Source organism: Musca vetustissima, unplaced genomic scaffold (assembly GCF_032173495.1).
Source record: "Musca vetustissima isolate MV318-11 ecotype Yass unplaced genomic scaffold, APGP_CSIRO_Mvet_v1 utg2577, whole genome shotgun sequence".
In the NCBI taxonomy this organism is placed as follows: Eukaryota; Metazoa; Arthropoda; class Insecta; order Diptera; family Muscidae; genus Musca; species Musca vetustissima.
This window is the reverse complement of record NW_026888763.1, coordinates 36,618-61,557: the sequence shown is the minus strand read 5'-3', so window position 1 is coordinate 61,557 and position 24,940 is coordinate 36,618. Positions and strand designations below refer to the sequence as shown.

The 24,940-nt window shown below is 36.4% G+C and overlaps 1 protein-coding gene across 1 annotated transcript in view; it reads left to right on the top strand.

The window, feature by feature from the left end:
* LOC133336595 (protein split ends-like) overlaps positions 1 to 24,940 on the top strand; it is a 93,805-nt gene that overhangs the window by 51,673 nt on the left and 17,192 nt on the right. Inside the window, exon 2 of the mRNA XM_061544876.1 lies at positions 361 to 516. Within this exon, the coding sequence (XP_061400860.1) occupies positions 361 to 516 (156 nt within the window). The remainder of the gene's footprint in view (positions 1 to 360; positions 517 to 24,940) is intronic.

Genomic DNA, 24,940 nt, shown 5'->3' with positions numbered 1-24,940 from the left:
TCCATAGATGAGGAATATAGGAGAGAGTCAAACACGCCGGATAGATCCTCTCAAGGATCAGATATATACTTGGCGAGGCAAATTGAAGCAGGGAGATTAAGAGTCTCAGATCCAGAGTCCGTCCACGCTCCATCCTACTTTTTGATACTTCCGATGGACTTCGGATCCTTGAATAGTAGTCTTCGAAATCTAGCAGCGTCGCTGATACCTTCTATCGACTGATAGAAATTTATCCAAGACTTCTTCTTTGCGCGTTTTATCTCAGTCTTGTATTTGTTGAAACTAGTTCTGAAAAAAAATAAAAAATCTACGTCAGTTTTTTTTAACTAATAAATTTCTTTTTCTCTTTTTTCTTTACAGGTATGGTTATTGTGGACGAATGTCGTTTGTGAGTTAATTGCTGGGCAATGTGAATCGTGGATAAATTTAGGTTTATCACTGGAGAGCTTTGGTGCGTATGACTATTGTCACAACGTATACGCAACCTGGTTCGATAACTGCAAAATAAATTCGCACGTAAGATCTCCATTGGTTTTGTACTTTGAGAATCTCTGCCTCGGCAAAATGAATCATCTGACTTTTTGGTGGGTACCTTTCTTAATAAAAACGGACAAATGTTTTAACAAAAAAAGTTTTTTTTAATGCTGCGACTAAAAGCACCGAACATGGTAGGTGAGGTACTAGCCCCCATCCACAAATTTAACCATACAATAAAAATAAATGTTGTTTAAACTCTTTAATGAATTTCTTTAAACATCGGCAGCCAGAGCAGTGAAAACCAATTCACCCAACATATCCTTGGCATAACCACTAACAATAAAAAATGTTCCTAGCATCGAATAAAATTTGGTGTGGGCAAAGAGATTTCTCTTAGCAAAATAAATCCATCATATTTTTCCAGAAGAAGAAAAACAACAACAGCCGTACAGAAAACAACAGATCCTCAGAACCATAACAAAGCTCCCGAAACGATTCAACGAACCGAAAGTCAAGTTTAATTCATTAACAACATGGAGGACCAAACAATGGGGAAAAACTGTTTTCTGTTTTCCATCTTTTTATTCTCATTTTGTTTTCGAACTTTTTTTCCGAATGCAATGATGTTTGGCAATACAGCCGGAATTCATGCTTAAAATTTCAACATTTTGAATTCATATTTTTTTCCGCATAGTCATATCTTATTGTGTTCCAACACCCCAGGCAGGCAGGCCGCCTTAACATCAGCAATTATCCTTGGAAGTCTTGGATGGATATTTTAAAGAGGGCATCGGAAATGTTTTTCGTCTTAATAACAACAAATGTTCCAAAAAAAATCAGGAGACGGAGAAAAATGGGAAATATTAATTATGATGAGTAACACGTGGCCAAATGCTGGAGGTTTGGGGCAACAATTTCAATTTGCTGGAGATGTTAAAAACAAACTTTGCAATAATTTTTGTGGAAGAACATAATTTTAAAACAAAGGGTAAACAAATTCTTTCAAGAGCCAAAATAGGCTTTTTATATCAATTTTTTCTAGACATTAATGCTACTAAATTATACCCTACAGTCCATTCGAATTCATGCGTATGAGTAATGACAATACTAATACGCCCTAGGTTTCCTGAGAGACTTCCACAAGATCTAGCAAAAGCATAAATAGGCCTTGAAAAAATATTCTTTAATCCAAACCACGCCTCTTATATAGGCCTTGAAAAAAATATTCTTTAATCCAAACCACGCCTCTTATATAGGCCTTGAAAAAATATTCTTTAATCCAAACCACGCCTCTTATATAGGCCTTGAAAAAATATTCTTTAATCCAAACCACGCCTCTTATATAGGCCTTGAAAAAATATTCTTTAATCCAAACCACGCCTCTTATATAGGCCTTGAAAAAATATTCATTAATCCAAACCACGCCTCTTATATAGGCCTTGAAAAAATATTCTTTATATAGGCCTTGAAAATATTCTTAATCCAAACCACGCCTCTTATATAGGCCTTGAAAAAATATTCTTTAATCCAAACCACGCCTCTTATATAGGCCTTGAAAAAATATTCTTTAATCCAAACCACGCCTCTTATATAGGCCTTGAAAAAATATTCTTTAATCCAAACCACGCCTCTTATATAGGCCTTGAAAAAATATTCTTTAATCCAAACCACGCCTCTTATATAGGCCTTGAAAAAATATTCTTTAATCCAAACCACGCCTCTTATATAGGCCTTGAAAAAATATTCTTTAATCCAAACCACGCCTCTTATATAGGCCTTGAAAAAATATTCTTTAATCCAAACCACGCCTCTTATATAGGCCTTGAAAAAATATTCTTTAATCCAAACCACGCCTCTTATATAGGCCTTGAAAAAATATTCTTTAATCCAAACCACGCCTCTTATATAGGCCTTGAAAAAATATTCTTTAATCCAAACCACGCCTCTTATATAGGCCTTGAAAAAATATTCTTTAAAAAATCCACGCCTCTTATATAGGCCTTGAAAAAATATTCTTTAATCCAAACCACGCCTCTTATATAGGCCCTGAAAAAATATTCTTTAATTTAAACCACGCCTCTTATATAGGCCTTGAACAAATATTCTTTAATCCAAACCACGCCTCTTATATAGGCCTTGAAAAAATATTCTTTAAAAACCCCATCTTGTGTCTGGGTCTGGTTAATGTGAAATTTTCTCCCTTCATCCTCTCTTTTCTTATTAAATTTCTTGTTCAAACATGCAGCAAGTATCCTGCATTCTACTTTTTTTTTTCTGCTTTTTATATCCGACCTGGGGTTTAATGATTAAAAAATGAAAAATCTCATATTTGTTGTTGTGATTGCTGTTGATGGTTGGTTGGTTGGTCTGTTGGCTGGTGGCATGCCACAAAAGAAAAAAAAAAACTACCAAAGTTTAATTTATTGATGTTGTGCCGTTGTTGTTGTCGGTTTTCTCAATTTTTGCTTTATTTGAAAAGCCGTTGTTTTTCTTTTTTTTCATAACAGACTTACCCTTGAAATCTGAATATAGAGAAAGAGAGCGGTGGCATGTGAATTCACTTACACATTCTATAGACCGACACAGAACCCTTCAATATTAATGAATAGCTGGAGAACGGCAATGACGATGACGACGACGATGGTGATGATGATGGCGACGAGGACGACGATGACTGAGTATTGGTTTGATTTGAGTCACCCCCTTCGAAGTGGTAGGCTCTATATAAAGAGGCCTACCTTTTTCCTTGGGCTGGTGTGAGTTTTAATATGATGATGCTCCAGTTCCACCCCCTCCCCAATGTTCAATATGGGATTTGTTTTTTTTTTCTTTGCTTTCAGCATTTAATAATCCACAAATACATCCAGCATGAAGTTTTATAGCAATTTGAATGGCAATATGGACTTGTTAAACTGTTCCCATGGTCCACCACATGCATGCCGGCTGAGACAGGGAGGGGCCGAGCGGAAAAGCGAATAATGTTCGTTTTGTTAAATGGTAACAGCCAACATTGGCAAATAGGGTCCCCATGGTGGTATTCTGGTCGTCGTCACCATTGTCGACAATGAGGACAACGTAGAGGACGACGAGGACAGCAACAACAACAACAGCGACGATGCTATATTGCATTGAATACAGTAGCAGCAGTACCAGTCCATAGTATCCAATGAGTTTTTAGAGCTCTGCTAGCAGAGCAAAAAAATTTTTTCTCAACAATTTCTATTTTTTTTTTTTATTTTATTGTATCCTGCAGGATATTAATGCCTTCCTTTTTGAACGCCGAAGGAGGATGGAACCTAGCCTGTACACAAACATACATAGAGTCGGAAAAACGAAAGCGGGGGAAGGGGATTCCATATTGTTCATTGTATTCTTCTAACGTCTAATTAAATCCTCTTTAGTCAATATACACTAACACACACCCACACACACACATCTGTATGAACCTATACACTTAGGGGCACACATAAGCAGTGTTTTTAATGTGGTTGTTTGTTTGTGTGTGTGTGTGTGTAGGTTGTTATGCTACTATTATTTGGATTTTTTATGCTTTAGAGTTGTTTGAAAATTAATTTAGTGTAAAGGCACGTTTTTTTGTTTTGTCCAATGAAAAGCAAAAACAGAAAAAAACAACAACAACTGTGAATTTCTTTATTACCCTGGGAATTTTGCATAGATTGTATTTAAAGTAGGTTTTGTTTATATGTATGTGTTTATTTAAATTTTTTATTGAAATTATTAAATCAACAATAATTTAAAGGATATTAAATTTTGTACACACATTTTGTCCGGGCATTCATAGAATCTGGATTTTTTAAAAAGTATTAAAAAATACTCTTTAAAATATCCACGCTTCAGGCAGACACTGAAAAAATTTTCTTTAAAAAATCCACGCCTCTGGTAGACCCTAAAAAAATATTCTTTAAAAAATCCACGCCTCTGGTAGACCCTAAAAAAATATTCTTTAAAAAATCCGCGGCTCTGTTAGACCCTAAAAAAATATTCTTTAAAAAATCCGCGGCTCTGTTAGACCCTAAAAAAATATTCTTTAAAAAATCCACGCCTCTGGTAGACCCTAAAAAAATATTCTTTAAAAAATCCACGCCTCTGGTAGACCCTAAAAAATATTCTTTTAAAAGCCACGCCTCTGTTAGAACCTGAACAAATATTCTTTTAAAAGCCACGCCTCTGTCAGACCATTAAAAATATATTCTTTTAAAAGCCACGCCTCTGTTAGACCCTGAAAAAAATATTCTTTAAAAAGTCCACGCATCTGTTAGGGCCAGAAAAGAATATTCTTTAAAAAATCCACGCCTCTGTTAGACCCTGAAAAAAATATTCTTTAAAAAATCCACGCCTCTGTTAGACCCTGAAAAAAATATTCTTTAAAAAATCCACGCCTCTGTTAGACCCTGAAAAAAATATTCTTTAAAAAATCCACGCCTCTGTTAGACCCTGAAAAAATATTCTTTAAAAAATCCACGCCTCTGTTAGACCCTGAAAAAAATATTCTTTAAAAAATCCACGCCTCTGTTAGACCCTAAAAAATATTCTTTAAAAAATCCACGCCTCTGTTAGACCCTGAAAAAAATATTCTTTAAAAAATCCACGCCTCTGTTAGACCCTGAAAACAAAACTCTTTAAAAAATCCACGCCTCTATTAGACCCTGAAAAATATTCTTTAAAAAATCCACGCCTCTGTTAGACTCTGAAAAATATTCTTTAAAAAATCCACGCCTCTGTTAGACCCTGAACAAATATTCGTTAAAAAAGCCACGCCTCTGTTAGACCCTGAAAAAATATTTTTTTAATTTAAGTCCTGAAACAGTATTAAATTCCTTTATTTAATCCATTCAAAATAAACCTCTATTTCCCAAATAGTTAAAATCTTAATTTGACTTTGGCTAATTAAACCTCCCTGTTAGAGTAAATATTTAAGATCGAATCGGAGTTAGTTAACTGAATTCTAAAGTGAATCGAACAAAAAAAAACGAAAGGTAACAAAAACAATTATTGGCCATTGAATTGTAAACATCAAAGGCAAATGGGGAAACATTCGGAACGCATGAGCGTAAGTAAAGTTCAGTGACAGAACTAAACTACCTGCCTGCCTCCCTCCCTCCATCCATCCCTCGCTGGCAGTCGATGGCCAAAGTCAATGACTTTATTCGGTAGTGGTGTTAGTGGTCATTAGAAGAGTTTTAGAAACTTCGACACGTTTGGTTTTGGTAGTTCTAGTTGGGGGGTTCAGTTGAAACTTTTTTGTTTTTGTTGTTGTTTTTTTTTTTGGTTCTGATTCTGTTTCTGGATTCTGATGATGGCCATAGAAAAAGTTTCATTGGCCAAAGTTAAATCTTTAGTTGTAATTCTATTGAAATTTTGCATTTGCATAGTCCGTCAATAGAAACTCAAATGTGGTCATTTGTGGAGCTTAGGGGGTGTGTGTGTATGTGCATGCCACTGTGTGTGTGTGTGTGTGGGTAAACATTTGGAAAATCGTAACATAAAAGGCCATTTGGGTTGCTGCCACATCACAAACCTCGGGGTGGGGGTTGATGATTTTTAAGTATTTGAAATTCAAGTAAATTCCTCTATTACAGCCCTCATCCTTCTCCGAATTCCCCCAATGCTATGCTTTAGTCTCATTTGTAACAAAAACAAAAACTGCAAAAACTGACATTTTGACAGTTTGAATAGAGCTGTAGCAGCAAATCTAACACAGGGCAACAATTAAAACCTCAACTAAATCCCCATCTAATGGCAGAATCTTTGTGTTGGCTGCAACAAAAAAAATTAGAAGTCAATGCAACAACATTTTTTGTTCAATGTTTTTTTCGAAAACATTAAAGGCGGACATTAAAAGTTTGATGGGTACAAGGATTTTATTGTTGTTGCTGTTGCTGTTCGCCAACATTCCATAGAATGTTAGCAACTTATTTTAGCTTTTATTATTTATTGCCTCTGCGAATGAACGAGCGAGTGAACGCTGGGTTCTATTCGATGGGCTGTCTCACAGCTAGTGGTGGGCTGTTACCAATCATTTCAATTGTCTGTCATGGAGGAAAAAACCAGCAACAACAACAACAAAATTAAAATGTAACAACTTTGTCAATCAAATTTTGTTTCAAATGTTGGCGAGAAATTTTCCTAGTTCTTGTCAGTATTAAGATTTCAAAGGAAAAATATAATTTCGAATTTTTAATTTCAGATGATAACTGAACCCAAAACCTGAATTTTTAGATTTTTTACAAAATATTTTCAGGGTCCTCTAGAAGGCGTGGATTTTTTTGAAAATATTTTTTAGAAGCCTGTAGGGACTTGGATATTTTAAAAACCACTTTCTCAAATTGTAAAAGAATATTTTTCAAAACCTCCCATTAGGAGTGGATTTCTTAAAGAACATTTTCTAAAGTCCTCTTTAGGGGTCGATTAGTAAAAGAATATTTTTCAAGGCCTTCTTTTTCAGAGACCTTCTATGCCTTGATTTTTTTAAATAGAATTCTCACAATGCATCCTTAGGCGTTGTTTTTATACCCTTCACCACACTGTGGTACAGGGTATTATATCTTTGTGCATATGGGCAAAAATAATAGAGATAGACACATGGTTCCTTTTGAGAATATGCATAGAATCACTTTCTGAGTCGATTTACGCATGTCCGTCTGTCCGTCCATGTATTTTTGTGAACAAAGTACAGATCGCATTTATGATCCGATTTGGATGAAATTTGGCATAGGTCACTTATTTGGCCCAATGACGAACCCTATTGAAATTTGGGAAAAATCGGTTCAGATTTAGATATAGCTCCCATATATATTTTCGTCCGCTTTAAGGCAAATGGTGCACCAAAGTCCCTAGATAACTTTCGATTTGCACGAAATTTGGCACAGCGTAATGAATAAGGTCACGAACACAACAATGTGTGTGCAAAGTTTCGCGAAAATCGGTTCAGATTTATATATATAGCTACCATATATATCTTCGTCCGATTTAAGGTAAATGGTGCACCAAAGTCCCTATGTATCTTTCGATTTGCACGAAATTTGGCACAACGTACTAAATTAAGTCTAGAATGATATGTGTAAAGTTTCGTGAAAATCGGTTCAGATTTAAATATAGCTCCCATATATAGCTTCGCTCGATTTTAGGTAAATAGTCCACTAAAGTGCCTGGAAATCTTTTGATGTGTACAAAATTTGGCACAGAGTTATGAATAAGATCGAGAATGATGTCTGGCAAGTTTCGTGAAAATCGGTTCAGATTTAGATATAGCTCTCATATGTATTTTCATCCGATTTAAGGTAATTGGTATTAGACTCTGAAAAAATATAATTTATTTTTGTCGATTTTTCTGGTCGCTACAGAGGCCGCAATAATGGCCCGAACATCGCGAAATTTTACATGGAGAAGGGGATCGGGCCAAAGAATAAACATGCCTGTTTTTATAAAGATCGGTTAATATGTAGAAGGTCAATGGATCCAGACTTTTGAGTGAAAAATTACAAAATTTGTATTCTATGACGAATATATCTACTCCTGAAGGACATAGACCCGAGAAGCTGATAGTATATCCAAGAGGAGTGGTTGACCTTTAAATTGATACCAATTATATTGTCGTACGTACTTGGATGTGGGAGTAATACGTAAATATTTGAAGGTGTCTATGGGCTAAGATATTTATTACTACTATTACCCCACTAGAGGGCGGAAATGTCGCGCTGATCGCTTAGAAATTTTACATAAAGTTCCGGTTATGGTCAATGCCTATAATTTTCGGTGATGTTGAATTGGTGCTTAGGGTGCAATAATCCGAAATCTTAATTTTTGTCAGATTTTCCAGTCGCTCTAGAGACCATTATTATATGCAGAACATCACACAGATTTTACATGGAGATTTTACATGGTGAAGATGATCTGAACAATTACTTAGAACGGCGTTAAGATTATGTTCGGTCAATATTCCGAGGGTCAAATCAACCACAACCTAAAGTGACCACAGTTTTATTTTATGGATTAAATATTCACCTCGGAAAAAAAGATTTGGAAAATATGCCAGGGTTAGAACGTGGAGCTGTTGATTTATAATCGGTCAAGAGAGTGCAAATATCTGGAAATTTTGCCCAGGCTGAGAATATAGGACCGCAGAAATTATAGTTTTCGGGAGCCTGTAGGGTGCTTGGATTTTTCAAAAAATATTTTTCAGAAGCCTGTAAATGGCGTGGATTTCTTAAAAACTATTTTTTCGGAAGCCTTTAAAAGGCGTGGATTGTTAGAGAATATTTTCTCAAGGCTTCCTCTGGTGTGGATTTAAAATTTTTTTTTTTCGCAAGGCATTTTTTCAGAGACCTTTTCAGGTGTGAATGTTTTTTTTTAAATAATTTGTTTTCCTAAGAACTCTTTTTAGAGATCTTGTCAGCCCTGATTTTTCTTTAAATAAATTTTCTCTGTGCATCCTTAGGCGTGAATTTTTTTTTAAATAATATTTTTTCAAAGTTTCCCTGTGCGTGGATTTTTTAAGAATATTCTCTCAAGGCCTAATTAGGCGTGGATTTATTGAAGAATATTTTCTCAAGACCTTTTTAGGCTTGGATTCAGTAATGAATATTTTCTCAAAGCCTCCTTAGGTGTGGATTTTTTTAAAGAATATTTTCTCAAGGTCTCCTTAGGCGTGAATTTGTTAAAGAATATTTTCTCAAGGACTCCTTAGGCGTAGATTTTTTTTAAAGAATATTTTCTCAAGGCCTCCTTAGGCGTGGATTTATTGAAGAATATTTTCTCAAGGCCTCCTTAGGCGTGGATTTTTAAAGAATATTTTCTCAAGGCCTCCTTAGGCGTGGATTTTTAAAGAGTATTTTCTCTAGGCCTTCTTAGGTGTGGATTTTTTTTAAGAATATTTTCTCAAAGCCTCCTTAAGCGTGGATATTTTTAAAGAATATTTTCTCAAGGCCTCCTTAGGCGTGCATTTTTTTAAAGAATATTTTCTCAAGGCCTCCTTAGGCGTGAATTTTTTTTAAAGAATATTTTTCCAAGGCCTCTGTAAGGCGTGGATTTTTTAAAGAATATTTTTCCAAGGCCTCTATAAGGCGTGGATTTTTTAAAGAATATTTTTCCAAGGCCTCTATAAGGCGTGGATTTTTTAAAGAATATTTTTCCAAGGCCTCTATAAGGCGTGGATTTTTTAAAGAATATTTTTCCAAGGCCTCTATAAGGCGTGGATTTTTTAAAGAATATTTTTCCAAGGCCTCTATAAGGCGTGGATTTTTTAAAGAATATTTTTCCAAGGGCCATATAGGCGTTTTTTTAAAGAATATTTTTCCAAGGCCTCTATAAGGCGTGGATTTTTTAAAGAATATTTTTCCAAGGCCTCTATAAGGCGTGGATTTTTTAAAGAATATTTTCTCAATGCCTCCTTAGGCGTTAAAAAAGAAATTTCTCAAGGCCTCCTTAGGCGTGGATTTTTTAAAGAATATTTTCTCAAGGCATCCTTAGGCGTTAATAAAGAATTTTCTCAAGGCCTCCTCAGGCGTTTATTAAAGAATATTTTCTCTAGGCCTCCTTAGGCGTGGATATTTTTAAAGAGTATTTTCTCTAGGCCTCCTTAGGCGTAATTTTTTTTAAAGAATATTTTCCAAGGTCTTCTTAGGCGTGAATTTTTTTAACGAATATTTTCTCAAATACCTATTCTTCTCTTTTCTCAACTATGGCAATTATTGATTATCATGAAGCAACCTCCTCTATATGTGTGTGTGTCGGATTGTATCCGGCATGTTGCGTTTGTCAAGTGTTGATTGCATTTGATTTATGGTCGTTAGCGGAACACTTATTTCTTGTGCATGTTGTTGTTGTTGCAACGACTATTTGTTTTTTTTTACTTGTTTTTACTTGTTGGTAATTACACGCACAATGAAAAAAGCATGGATTTTTTGACAAGGGTTAGGGATTTAAAAAAATCAAGCCTATTAAGTTATTTAAAAAATATTGAAAAAATATTTTTTTTTTATATCTAATATCTGATAATCATTTTCAAGAGCCACTATTGTGAAATGATTTCAAATAATATTTTTTTTTAAATGTGCATATCCATGTAATACCACCTCAATCCTTCTTCTTTGCAACTTCCCCCTTTTTTTAGTATTCTACTATAATAATCTAGTCTTCATCTGATTGGACTAAATATAAAAATAAAAAAAGAGATCTAAGGTAGGCGTATCAGGAAATTTCATAGCTTGAAATGTGGCAAACACTTTACGAGTTGCAATAATTCCAAACTACCGCCCAAAATGTAACCTTCAAGACAGCTTTTCATCACCGCCGTACACACACGCAAAGGCGTGATTGACTGACTGACTGACACTTTGACAAGTGACCGTTGGCTTTTCGGACTGGAAATTATTTCGAAAAATGTAGACAACAGATAAGAGATAAGTGGCCATGAAAAATGAGTACAATATGATATTGAGTTGGAATGGTTGTCCGAATGTTGATGGTCCGAAGATTTGTTGGTTGAGATCTCTAGGGCAAGGAAAGGTGGGGGATTCATGTTACCGTCTATTAATTCATAATTTGTTTTCTTCATTTGTAATGCAGTTGTTTGTGTGTGTGCCTTGGTTCATGATCAACATTCACAAATCACAAAGAAAAAAAAACAGCAACTCAAAACATTTTAATTGCTTTACCTGCGCTTGGATTAATGCCTTAGCCTAGCCACCAATTGGCCTAGTCCAGACAGTCCGGTATCTAGACGACAAGAAAAGTGTATCTTCAAGTAATCAAAATATTACAATTAATAACATTTTTGCGTTTTTTGAGCTATAGATGAGATATCAAGCACTTAGTTCAGATAGATAATTTAACCCTCAAATGGCAAATGGAGGACTTACAAAAAATATCAGAGGCTGAGGCGTGGATTTTTTAAAAGAATATTTTTGGAGGTACCAGTTGTTTTTGTATCAGCCCTACTGCTTTTACACAATGGGCTGAGGCGTGGATTTTTTAAATGAATATGTTTGGAGGTACCAGCAAGGCCTTAGATATTGATTGTGTCCTTTGATTTTTTTCCGATTTAGACTACATCGGAAAAATTATTATATTTTTTATTTTCATTTGTGCCACAGATCTGTAAATGTTGTTGGTTTTTTGTTGTTGTATTAATCGGCAAATGCATTAACCATCAAACCGCCGCCGTTAGCCATTGAATGAATCCATTAGCCGGTTGTCTATTTGACTTGCTTAACCGCCACTATCCGCAATATTGTTTTTTTTTTTCTAGAATATTGCGGCAAACAAAACGCCATTAGCCAAAGAGAGGGATGCATTGAAGTGAAATGCAAGCAAAAAACCAACAACAACAACAAATTTCCACCAGAGTGCACTAATAAAAGTCATTAATCACCATGAATGTCGGAGAATGCGTTAACAATTTTTTTAGAAATTGGCTACTGTTTGGTGCACTTGCCGGACCGGCTGCCTGGCCTGGCCTGATGCACTTACTCGATCAATGGGGTTGGGGCTGGGGATTGGGGTTTTGGGTCTGGTTGCTTAGATTGGTGGGGGCAACACGCGCTAGAAATATTTTTTTATGTCTATATACATATATATAAAAATGGGCGGAACTGAATGCAATAGAACATCTATGGACGGACAAGTTTTGGGAATTTTTTTGTCTTTATTGTTGTTGTTCTTCTTCTTTTCAAATCATTTGCTATGTGCCAAAACAGATTTTGGAATGCAATTTTTTGTTTCTATAAAAGAATATGAGAAAACAAAGAAACAAAATAAATTTTTATAACCTACACAACTATGTTGTCAGGGTATTATAGCTTTGTGCTGCCCCAAAAGTTTGTAACGCCGCGAAATATTGGTCCTAAACCCACCTTTAAGTATACCGATCGTCATATCTCGACTAGCTGAGTCGACCTAGACATGTGTGTCCGTCTGTCCGTCCATTATAATTTGTAAACACAATACAGGCCACAGTTATGGACCAATCTTCACGAAATTTTGCATGTATGATGGGTTCTGGCCAATGAAGACCCCTATTGTTTTTGGGAAAGGTCAGTTAATATTTAGGGGTTGAAATGGACCAAATACTAAATTTTTGTCGGTTTTTCTGGTCGCTCCAGAGGCCTCAATAATGGCCCGAACATCGTGAAATTTTGCATGGAAAAGGGGATCGAGCGAAAGAATAGGCATGCTTGTTGATAAAGATAGGTCCATATTTAGCGGGTCAAATGCACCCTGACTTTTGTGTGAAATATTACAAAATTTGTATTCTATAGCGTATATATTTACCCCTGAAGGACCCGAGAAGTTGATACTATATCCAAGAGGAGTGGTTGACCTTTAAATTAATACCAAGTATATTATTGTATGTGCTCGGATGTGGGAGTTACACCTAAATATTGAAATGTTCCATGAGGTTCCAGTTATGGTCAAGGACAACGCCTATAATTTTCGGTAATGATCAGATAATAATTTTGGAATTGGAAAGTGGACCGAAAACTTAATTTTTTGTGTTATTTTCGATCTATAGACCACAAATGAAACACAACCCACGGTGAAGGACTGTATTGTCCAGATTCGGAAAATATGTCAGTGTAAGGAAGAGGTGCTGTTTACCTCTAGTCGGGCAAGAGGGTGCAAATATCACGAAATATTGCCCAGGCTCGGAATAAACATCCGCAGAAAGTTTGAGTTCCGTCGTAGTTGTGTAGGGTATCGTATGGTCGGCCCCGTCCGACTATACTGCTCCGCTCACTGGTTTTGGAAATATTTTTGTAGGACCATCCGAGCTATGAGTGAGGATTTTTCACTATAATCTATGATTTCTAAAAATAATATATTTTCCAAGGAGCTTCATTAGTGTGAACGTATAATCAAAAATATTTTGAATAGACTTAAGGGGACCCCCCATTCTCGGGGTCAAATTTTTTTGATTTAATTAGAATCTACACTAAATCAAGAATGTCCCTCCAAAATTTCAAGTGAAAATCTCAAGAACTCTTGAAGATATAGCCCATTTATTGTGTCAGCATCAAGTGACGGCTGAAGGGCTTCTCAAACTTTAAACGCGTTTTTCTCTTTTGCGAATGGCGGGCACAATAACTCAAAAACTAATACCCCAATCGATTCCAAATTTTTACACGTTTCTCTGTGAGTGTATAGCTATCGTATGAACTAGGATAAAGTCAATCGGTGAAGACTTTCCTTATTTTTTAACTTGGTTTTTGGTCAAAAACCGGCGATTTTTCAAAAATATTTTTTCAAAGGTCCGCCATTATGTTAATTTTAGAGCGAAGTCAATAATCCTAGTTCATACGAGAGCCAGACATGTACTCTTTCTAACACCGTTGGAATTTTCGGATTCCGATGTTCCAGTGAGGAGTTATCATGCCCGCCATCAAAAATAAGGACTTTTCTTTAATTACAAAAAACAACAACAAATCAATAACAAAAATTTTTTGTAAATTATTTTTCTTCTCTTTTAAATCTTCAAATATATATGTGCAAAGTTACAAACCTTAACAAGCATTGGTATTGATTTACCAGCCCATTGAAAATCTTGAAAAATGAAAATCGAGAATGGGTGGGGTTCCCTTAAGTGTAACTCCCACATCCGAGTACATACGAAAATGTACATCCGAGTACATACGACAATGTAATTGGTATCAATTTAAAGGTCAATCACTCCTCTTGGATATACTGTCAACTTCTCGGGTCTATGTCCTTCAGGGGCAAATATATACGCCATAGAATACAAATTTTGTAATTAATACAAATTTTGTAAATCGAGAATGGGTGGGGTTCCCTTAAGTGTAACTCCCGCATCCGTGTACATACGACAATGTAATTGGTATCAATTTAAAGGTCAATCACTCCTCTTGGATATACTGTCAACTTCTCGGGTCTATGTCCTTCAGGGGCAAATATATACGCCTTAGAATACAAATTTTGTAATTTTTCACACAAAAGTCAGGGTTCATTTGACGCGCTAAATATCTAACCGATCTTTATCAAAACAGGCACGCTTATTCATTGGCCCGATCCCTTTCGCGATGTTCGGGCCATAATTGCGGCCTCTGAAGCGACCAGAAAATCAAAGAAAAATAAAGTTTTTGGTCAATTTCATCCCATTAATATTAACCGATCTTTACCAAAATCAATAGGGGTCTTCATTGGGCAGAACCCATCCTACATGCAAAATTTCCTGAAGATTGGTCCATAACTGTGGCCTGTATCGTGTTTACAAAGTATAATGGACAGACGGACGGACGGACGCACATGTCTAGATCGACTCAGCTAGTCGAGATATGACGATCGGTATACTTAAAGGTGGGTCTAGGACCAATATTTCGCGGCGTTACAATCTTTTGGTTCTGCACAAAGCTATAATACCCTGACAACATAGTTGTGTAGGGTATAATTAATTTTTAGCACAATTTTGACCATTTTGTGGGGGAGGTACCACAAGGGGTGGACCAATGGGCCCCATCTTAAAACTTAATCTAGGCTTGGTAAAGATAATAAGTTGTACAATTAGCCTGATATTGGATTTGAAAATTTTTACCCTTTGTGGGGGAGGAGTTGACCTATGGGTCCCATCCCACATAGGAAGATGGGACAACTCTAATAGGTCAAAAATAATAGTTTCTACAAAGTTTCGTTAAAATCGGATAATCCGTTTGCATGTTATTATAAAATTAATTTTAGCACAATTTTGATAATTTTGTGGGTGAGGTACCAGAAGGAGCGAATCGATATTCTCCATCTTCGAACTTAAACTTAGTTTGGAAGAAATATAAGGAAATACAAAGTTTGAATGAAATCGATTATTCCCTTCGAGAGTTATTGTGCCAGACAGACATGCGGGCAAAGCACGGACAGACGGACGGACATGGCTAAATATACTTCAAATTTTTTAAACCGGACTTGGTCCAAAGGAACATGGGATCTAAAATCAATATTTCGATGAGGAACATTTTCACTGTATCAAAGTGTATATACCCTCATTAGTCATAAGGTTGAGGGTATAAATATGTCTAAGGACTTTCATTAGTGTGGATTTTTAAATAAGCATGTGTTTAAAGACCTTCATAGGTATGGATTTTTAAAACAACTGATGTGATGATTCTTGAAAAAATATTCCCAAAAAATCTACGCATAAGGTTCCAACGATCCTTGAGAAATTATTCCCAAAAAATCTACACCTATGCCTCAGATGATTATTCATTGATTATGATGATTATTCGTAAAAAAAAATTTATCATGAACATTTAAAATCGAGAATGAGTACAAATATGTTGGTCTTTCCTCGCGTATAGTGCAATGCATGCCCTTCATCATAAAAGATTCTGCTCGAGATTCTGATTGACTGCTTCACTTTTTTCTTGAAATACACCCATAATGGACCTTCCATGAAATACTCCCTACAAAAAACTTCCATTCTTGACATCTAACTGGCTTCTAGTTGGCCTATTAAATAATCCTTGGTATTTATATTGCCAGCCTCTCAGTTCGTCTATGAAAGACGTCCCGCAATTTGGTTTGGCCACAAGCTGTCATTTAGCTCGGCTAAAGAAGACTCATGACCTTCAGTTCGTCTATACATACTCTCTTGAGAGCTTGCCTAACTCGTATGTAAAAGACTTCATTCATCTGGTGTTTAAATACTTCCTTCTGTTCTTAAAAAACTCTCATCCGAACATCCATATTGACTTCCTTTAGCTCGTCAATGAAGACTCTCCTTAAATTTAACTTTAAATATCTCTGACAAAGAGAACAAACCAATGTCAATAACTTTTTAAGTTCTTGAAAAAAACAAGCATTCTTAAAGCCAGGTCTATAGCTCCATTGGTAAACTAAGTTCCTCTCTGTTCTCTTCAGATATTCAATAATAAATGACTGTCATCTACATTGACTATAATGGTCTCCTACTGTTCAAGTCAAGTATAATAATCGCCTTTGCTTCAAATTGTCTATAAATGCTTCATAATGTTCATTATTCTTGCCGGGCCCTAACATCACCTATAAACAGCTCTGAGTCCTTCGTCCGGTTTAAAAAGTGTCATTTCTTCAATTTTTCTATGTAGACGGTATATATCCTGGTTCCTAAAAGTAAGCACCAATTTTTGTATATTTTACCTTCTTTTTGCCTTCTGTCATTCATGTTGAGCTTCAGATATCAGTCTATAAAAATGTCTAGACCTTTAAATGGTTAATTTGTCTTCAGTTTTTTGGGTATATAACTTTCTTCAAATTTTCTATGTGGACGGTATATATTGTGGTTCCTAAAAGTGTGAACCATCTTTTTATACCCTTCACCACACTGTGGTACAGGGTATTATGTCTTTGTGCACATGTTTGTAACAGGCAAAAATAATCGAGATAGACCCATGGTTCATTTTGAGAATATGCATAGAATCACTTTCTGAGTCGATTTACGCATGTCCGTCTGTCCGTCCATGTATTTTTGTTAACAAAGTACATGTCTCATTTATGATCCGATTTAGATGAAATTTGACTCAGGTCACTTAATTGGCCCAAGGACCATCCCTATTGAAATTGGGAAAATCAGTGCAGATTTAGATATAGCTCCCATATATATTGTCGTCCGATTTTATGTAAATGGTGTACCAAAGACCCTATATATCTTTCGATTTGCACGATATTTGGCACAGCGTACTGAATTAGGTCTAGAATGATGTGTGTTAAGTTTCCTGAAAATCGGTCCAGATTTAGATATAGCTCCCATATATATTTTCGTCCGATTTTATGTAAATGGTGTACCAAAGTCCCTACATATCTTTCGATTTGCACGAAATTTGGCACAGCGTACTGAATTAGGTCTAGAATGATGTATGTTAAGTTTCCTGAAAATCGGTTCAGATTTACATATAGCTCCCATATATATATTTTCGTCCGATTTTATGTAAATGGTGTACCAAAATCCGTACATATCTTCCGATTTGCACGAAATTTGGCACAGCGTACTGAATTAGGTCTAGAATGATGTGTGTTAAGTTTCCTGAAAATCGGTCCAGATTTAGATATAGCTCCCATATATATTTTCGTCCGATTTTATGTAAATGGTGTACCAAAGTCCCTATATATCTTTCGATTTGCACGAAATTTGGCACAGCGTACTGAATTAGGTCTAGAATGATGTGGGTTAAGTTTCCTGAAACTCGGTCCAGATTTAGATATAGCTCCCATATATATTTTCGTCCGATTTTATGTAAATGGTGTACCAAATTCCCTATATATCTTTTGATTTGCTCGAAATTTGGCACCGCGTACTGAATTAGGTTTAGAATGCTGTGTGTTAACTTTCCTGAAAATCGGTCCAGATTTAGATATAGCTCCCATATATATTTTCGTCCGATTTTATGTAAATGGTGTACCAAATTCCCTATATATCTTTCGATTTGCACGAAATTTGGCACAGCGTACTGAATTAGGTCTAGAATGATATGAGTTAAGTTTCCTGAAAATCGGTCCAGATTTAGATATAGCTCTCATATATATTTTCGTCCGATATATAAATGGTTCACCAAAGACCCCAAGGTAGGCCGATTGACAAAAAATTTGGCACAGCGAACTGAAGTAGATATAACCTTGCTTGAAGCAACCCTGTATCTGACCAAATGAAAAATATAGTATAGGTTGCAGAATGACATGTTTATGGATCCATTTTCATGTTAATGGTCTTTCAAAAATTCGACGTCTGTTAGGATTCATCTGTTGAATATACCCACAGTGGTGAAGGGTATAATATAGTCGGCCCCTTCCGATTTTACTACTTTCCTTACTGGTTGTATATTGTTTCCTTACATTTAAAATTTTCCCCTTAGGCCTTTATTTAAGATTGCCAATAAAGATATCCAGCCTTTTGTCTTTTTTATAAAATATCCTTTCTTATATAGAAGGCATATATATAGTGGTTCCTAAAAGTATGCACTACTTTTTTGTTTATTACCATCATTTAAGTTTTTTCCCACTGCCATTCATGTTGGACTATAGATATCAGCCTATAAACATATCAATTCCTTTGTCTGGTTAAGAAAAAAATCCCTTTCTTCGTTTATCTTCAGTATATTTTCTGGTTTTCTAAGAGGACGGTACATATTCTATCTCCTAAAACTATGCACCACTTTTGTATGTTACCTCCTTCTGCATTCGTCCATTTATGATTGTCCTTCGGGTCGTCTATGATATATATATACCTTCGTCTATTTTATAAAATACCCTTTCTTATATCCAAGGCATATATATTGTGGTTCCTAAAAGTATGCACTACCTTTTGTTTATTACCATCATTTAAGTTTTTTCCCTCTGCCATTCAAGTTGGACTATAGATATCAGCCTATAAAAATATCAATTCCTTTGTCTGGTTAAAAAAATCCCTTTCTTCGTTTGTCTTCAGTATATTTTGTATATAACATTCTTCGGGGTTTCTAAGAGGACGGTACATATTCTAGCTCCTAAAACAATGCATCACTTTTTGTATGTTACCTCCTTCTACATTCGTCCATTTATGATGTACCTTTGTCTGGTTAAAAAAAATCCCTTTCTTCGTTTGTCTTCAGTATATTTTGTATATAACATTCTTCTGGTTTTCTAAGAGGACGATACATATTCTAGCTCCTAAAACTATGCACCACTTTTTGTACGTTACATTATTCTACATCCGTCCATTTATGATTGTGCTTCAAGTCGTCTATAATGACTATAACATCGTCCTGGTTTATAAAATTTCCTTTCTTCTGTTTTCCTTAGTAGAAGGGTTATACATTCTGGCCCCTAAAAATATGCACCACACATGTTTGTAATTTTCTCTTTTATGAGGTCTTACCTATAATTTTAGCTGTATCTGTAAAAAGTTTAATACACATTCTTTTGACTTTTCATAACCGAATGTCAATTAGACCAAAGCATTCCGCTTTTTACGATTTATTAGCCATTATTATTATCAAGTGAACCGACCGACCGACAAGCGGCGAACAATTTGTAAATACTACCATCGATCTTAACGGTTACAAATAAGTAACCGAAAAAAAAAAAATGATTGCTTCCTTATAGAACCACTAGCAACCATCCTTTGTTTATTCTTACAATAAATACTGCCATTTCTGCTAGTGGTGGTGGTTGGTTGCGAACATTGTCAGTTGGTTCGGTTCGGTTCGGTTGCCTGCCCTTGGGTCAGATATTGAATAAATAATCCAAACAGTGATCTATCATAAAATAGAAAAAAAAAACTGAATAAGAAAATCATGGTAGCTAGTCTCATACATCCTAAGCCATTATAGTTAATCAAGAGCCGGAACAGGAGGCCATTTGATATACTGGGCGAGGAGGGGTGGTAGTGGTTACCAGTTAGCAAATTACACATGCTTACAGTTTGTTTTCCTGCTGCTGCCGCTGCCGATGATGATCAATGATCGAAAATTGCCTTTTTGTAATCGTTGAACTCCAAACGACAGGGCGGTACATAACAACATTTCACTTGGGTTCAGAAGGTATGGCTGGCTGGTTGGCCATAAAAATAACCGTAACCGTGAGCTTTAGAACCATCGAACAAACAACCATCTAACAAAGAATACTAAATTACAGGCATTGTTGACATTCACATGATCATTAGTAAACATTATCATTAGCATTAAAGCGATTGGTTTGCGGCATGTGAGCGGGGCAGATGAGGTGGTGGTGGTTGCGGTGCAGGCGGGTGGTGCATCACCCTTGAGGCTATGTGATGCATGCAGCGGAACCGTAGAAAATAGGATGGGTTTGTTTTCTAGCTTTTAAATAGCTAACAACTTGGCACATTGTCATTGACCATGATATTCTATCAAATTATCATGATCGGCATGTTGATGATCATCATCGGTTAGCAAAAAAAAACATATAGGACACCTCCTAGGTTTGATTCAAGGTTTTTTCTTTTTCTTCTTCTTCGCCATCTAAGAATCTCAATTGTCATCATGCTTGTCAAATAACAATAGTCGTCGTATTTTTTGTTTAAACTGTTTTTTCTGTTCTTTGATTTCCAGCTAGGTGGGGGAATGGTGTATAATTCTGCTTTTTGGGGGAACCTCAGCAATAAAGATTTCGTTTCGGATTTTTTTTTCCTCTCAACTATTGACAATGACAACGTCGTCGATTGTCATCATCGACGCTGGCATTTGCCAGCTAGATAGATATTTTAAATGGTTATGATTAACAAGATTTGTGGTTATGAGCCTTTGTTTGCCGTTTCTGGTGGCCGTTCTTCGGCTTCGACGTTCCGTTTATTTCATTTCAATGGCAATGTTGTAAATTTTACAAAGAGGTTTGTTAGATTTCATAGTTGTTGTTGCTGTCGTTGTGGTATGTTTGTTGTCCCTCCTTCATTGTCATCATCAATCCATTTTAGTTAAAGGTGCCGCACCTATTTGTTTGATTTCTCCACGCCAATGCCATCACGAAGAAATAAGTTGGCAAATTTGGCAAAAGCTTCTAAAGGGAGGGTAGGAGGACATTTTTGAAATTGATAGGGAAATAAAATATAGAGGAGGTGACAGGGTGACATGAAGGCTAAGCCGTCATCTATAGGCGGGCTGAAGACCAAGGACCTTTCTGCAGACGAGCTGAGGGCCAGCATTTTATGATAAGTCAAACTAAAGGTCTAGAAAACGTCTATTTGGTGAGCTGAAGACACAGAGAGTCTTCACAAGGCAAGCTGAAGGAAGGCAGTATTATATAGGTGAAATCGGAGACTATGGTGTCTTCAAGTGAACAAGCTGAATTTGTAGAATATTTTATATGCGAGCTGAAGGCCCAGAAAGTGTTCTCAAGGCAAATTAAAGGAAGGGAGTATATTATAGGTTAAGCTGAAACTAGTGGACGAGCTGAATTTATAGAATATTTTAAATGCCAGCTGAAGGCCCATAATGCCCATTCTTCAGTTTTCTTTCAGTACAATGTATATAATTAGGTTCCTAAAAGTATGCATCTGGCGGCATACCTATCTTGCGATGTTTTTGGCTTAGCTGTATCCAATCTTTGCTCTTTGGCATAACTTTTCCAAGGCTATCGAAGCCTAGATTTCTTAAAACATTTTTTCAAACGTAGACGATCTGAAGGCCGGAGAGTGTTATATATATAGATGAGCAGAGAGAGTCTATTACAGACGCCTTTCCTATAAAATGAGGCCTAAAGAGTCTCTCATAGACGAAGAGTCTTTCATAGACGGACACTAAAGGTAGTCTCTCATAAATAAGTTCTGACGCCAGTCTTTCCTTGATGAGCCGTGAATGGAGTCTTTCAAAGATGAGCTTTGAAGGGATTTTTTCATAGACGAGCTCTGAAGGAAGTATTTTCTAGGAAGACTTATATAGATGAGCACAAAGGCAGGAGTCTGGAGAAAGACCTGAAGAGAAATTTTCACAGACGTGCCCTAAAGTGATTCTGGGATATAGATTTAGAATATAGTTTCCTTAAGATGGACTAAATGACAAGTAGTCTTCAATTGATGGGCTGAAGGGTACGGAGTCTTCTATAACCAAGCTGAATGGCAGGGAGTATTCTAAAGGCGTGGTACAGTCGACCTCTTTCATAGACGAGACCTTAATGGTATATTTTATTAACGAGCCCTGAGTGGAGCCCTTCATAGGCTGAAGGGAATATTTCATAGATGAGCTGCAGGGAGACTTTCATAGGCGATTCCTAAAGAAAGTCTTTTATATACGAGCCCTGAAGGAGTCTTGGTGAACGTCAGAGACTTTTCTGGAAATAACGAAATAACCAGCAAATCCTCTATATGCTAGGACTACGAAGCCTAGATTTCTTAAAACATTTTTTTCAAACGTAGACGATCTGAAGGCTTGAGAGGGTTATATATAGATGAGCAGAGAGAGTCTATTACAGACGCCTTTCCTATAAAATGAGGCCTAAAGAGTCTCTCATAGACGAAGAGTGTTTCATAGACGGACACTAAATGTAGTCTCTCATAAATAAGTCCTGACGCCAGTCTTTCCTTGACCAGCCGTGAATGGAGTCTTTCAAAGAAGAGCTTTGAAGGGATTTTTTTTTTCATAGACGAGACCCAAAAAAGTCTTTCCTTGGGAGTCTTATATAGATGAGCAGAAAAGCAGTGGGTCTGGAGAAAGACCTGAAGAGAAATTTTCACAGACGTGCCCTAGAGTGATTCTGGGATATAGACTTAGAATATAGTTTCCTTAAGATGGAAACTATATTCTAAGTCTATATTCTAAGACAAGTAGTCTTCAATTGATGGGCTGAAGGGTACGGAGTCTTCTATAACCAAGCTGAATGGCAGGGAGTATTCTAAATGCGTGGTACAGTCGACCTCTTTCATAGACGAGACCTTAATGGTATATTTTATTAACGAGCCCTGAGTGGAGCCCTTCAAAAGCTGAAGGGAATATTTCATAGAGGAGCTGCAGGGAGACTTTCCTAAAGAAAGTCTTTCATAGACGAGCTCTGAAGGAAGTCTTTCATAGACGAGCTCTAAAGAAAGTCTTTTCTAGGGAGTCTTATATAGACGAGCAGAAAGGCAGGAGGACGTCTGTAGCCGAGCTGAAGGGCAGAAAGTATTCCAAAAGTGAGTTTAAGGGCTTCCAGATGACTCCCTCTATATGCGATATGAAGGACAGTGAGTCCTCTACAGACGTGGTGAACGTCAGAGACTCTTCTGGAAATAACGAAATAACTAGGAAATCCTCTATATGAGACCTTAAGGGCAGAAAGTCGTGCGTGCCAGCTATGCCAGACCTATAATAGGCGTAGATTTTTTAAAGAATATTTTTTCAAGGACCCACATATTTTCAAAGGACCCACATATTTTTATAAAAAAAATAATTAGGGCATGTATTTTTTAAGAATATTTTTCCAGGAATAATTCAAGCCGTGAATTTTTTAAGAATATTTTTTTAAGGAATAATTCAAGACATGGATTTTTTATACCCTCAACCCTATGGCTAATGGGGGTATATACACCTTACTGCGGCAAAAATGTGTCTCATCGAAATATTTGCTTCTTTGGACCAATTGGGAGTCGATTAATAAATGTCCGTCCATCTGTTTGTCTGCGCAGAATAAGCGACTGCATCCTCTTCAATGAGACCTGTAGGACTTCTATAAGTAATTCAGCAGGTATTCTTATAGAAAACCAGTAGATCTTCTTATTAAGGACCACTAGGTCATCTTCTTAAAGACCAGTAGATCTTCTTATTGAAGACATGTCGTCTTCGTCTCGAAGACATGTGGTCTTCGTCTAGAAGACCAGTAGGTGTTCTTCTAGGAGATCAGTAGGCCAGTAAGACTTCTTCTTGAAAACCTGTCGATCTTCTTATAGAAGACTAGTAGGTATTCTTATAGATGTTCTTCTAGTAGACCTTATGAAATAATTTCCCTCCTCCCCCTTCCACTTTTAAATTCTATAAAAATCCATTTTATTTCTCATAGCTTCTGACTGACATATTTTGACAGATTGAATAATCTAATGGCCAATATTTTGATGTGTTATTATTGTGAACCCATCCCAACGAGAGATTTCCAAATAAAGTAAAGAACAAATCTGAAAATCATCATCCAACCAACAACAAAAACAAAGACAACAACGGTCATAAAAAATCGTTTGCTTTAAAAGTCAACATAAATTCTGAATGAAAACGATGACAGCGAATTATTCCATGGCACGACACAATGTGCCGATGTTTTTCTAACAGCAACGACTACCGATCCAGCTGCTGCAACATGTCAACAACATAAATGTTGTTCATGTTCTTGTTGTTGTAGCTGTTGCTGTCGCCGTTGCATTAACAAGCAGCATTCAATTGAAATGTTTATGATGATGATACGCGCGCTGCAACTCAGACAAACATGCCATGGTCGACGAAATCTTCCTGGCTTGGCAAAACCATTGGTGATTTCTGCGGTGGCTACCTAACGTTTAGTGGGAGTCTTAAAAAAAAAACACAACCAAACTATAACCCCAAATAGAGTGTGGCTATTAGACCAAAGACTTGTGACAAAAACACACGAAGGTGATACAAAGGCATGGCGAACTTTTTTCAAGCATGAGCTTTCGCAGAGGCCATGACATTTGCAGGGTTCTAGACCGGCAGATAGACAGACAGAGCTCCAATGGTACGAAAAATCATACAAAGGATCTGATGTCGAATGATGTCTACTGACAATGACAACATCGACATGAGGGTAACAGCGACTGCAACAATAACCGCATCAATAACCAATTTCGTTTGAGACTTTGTGAAGGCTGTTGAGAGTTCCAAGTTCCGATCGTCTCACATCATTGGCAAATTAAATTTTCTCAAGTAGACAAACTGTCGGTCGTAACATAATTTAAGTCCGACATTGAGGTTAGCCCCGTTTTTATGGGGGAGTATTATATGGTTTCCAGGTATGAGGGTCGCTCGTGATATTTGGGTATAGATTTGCTGAATTA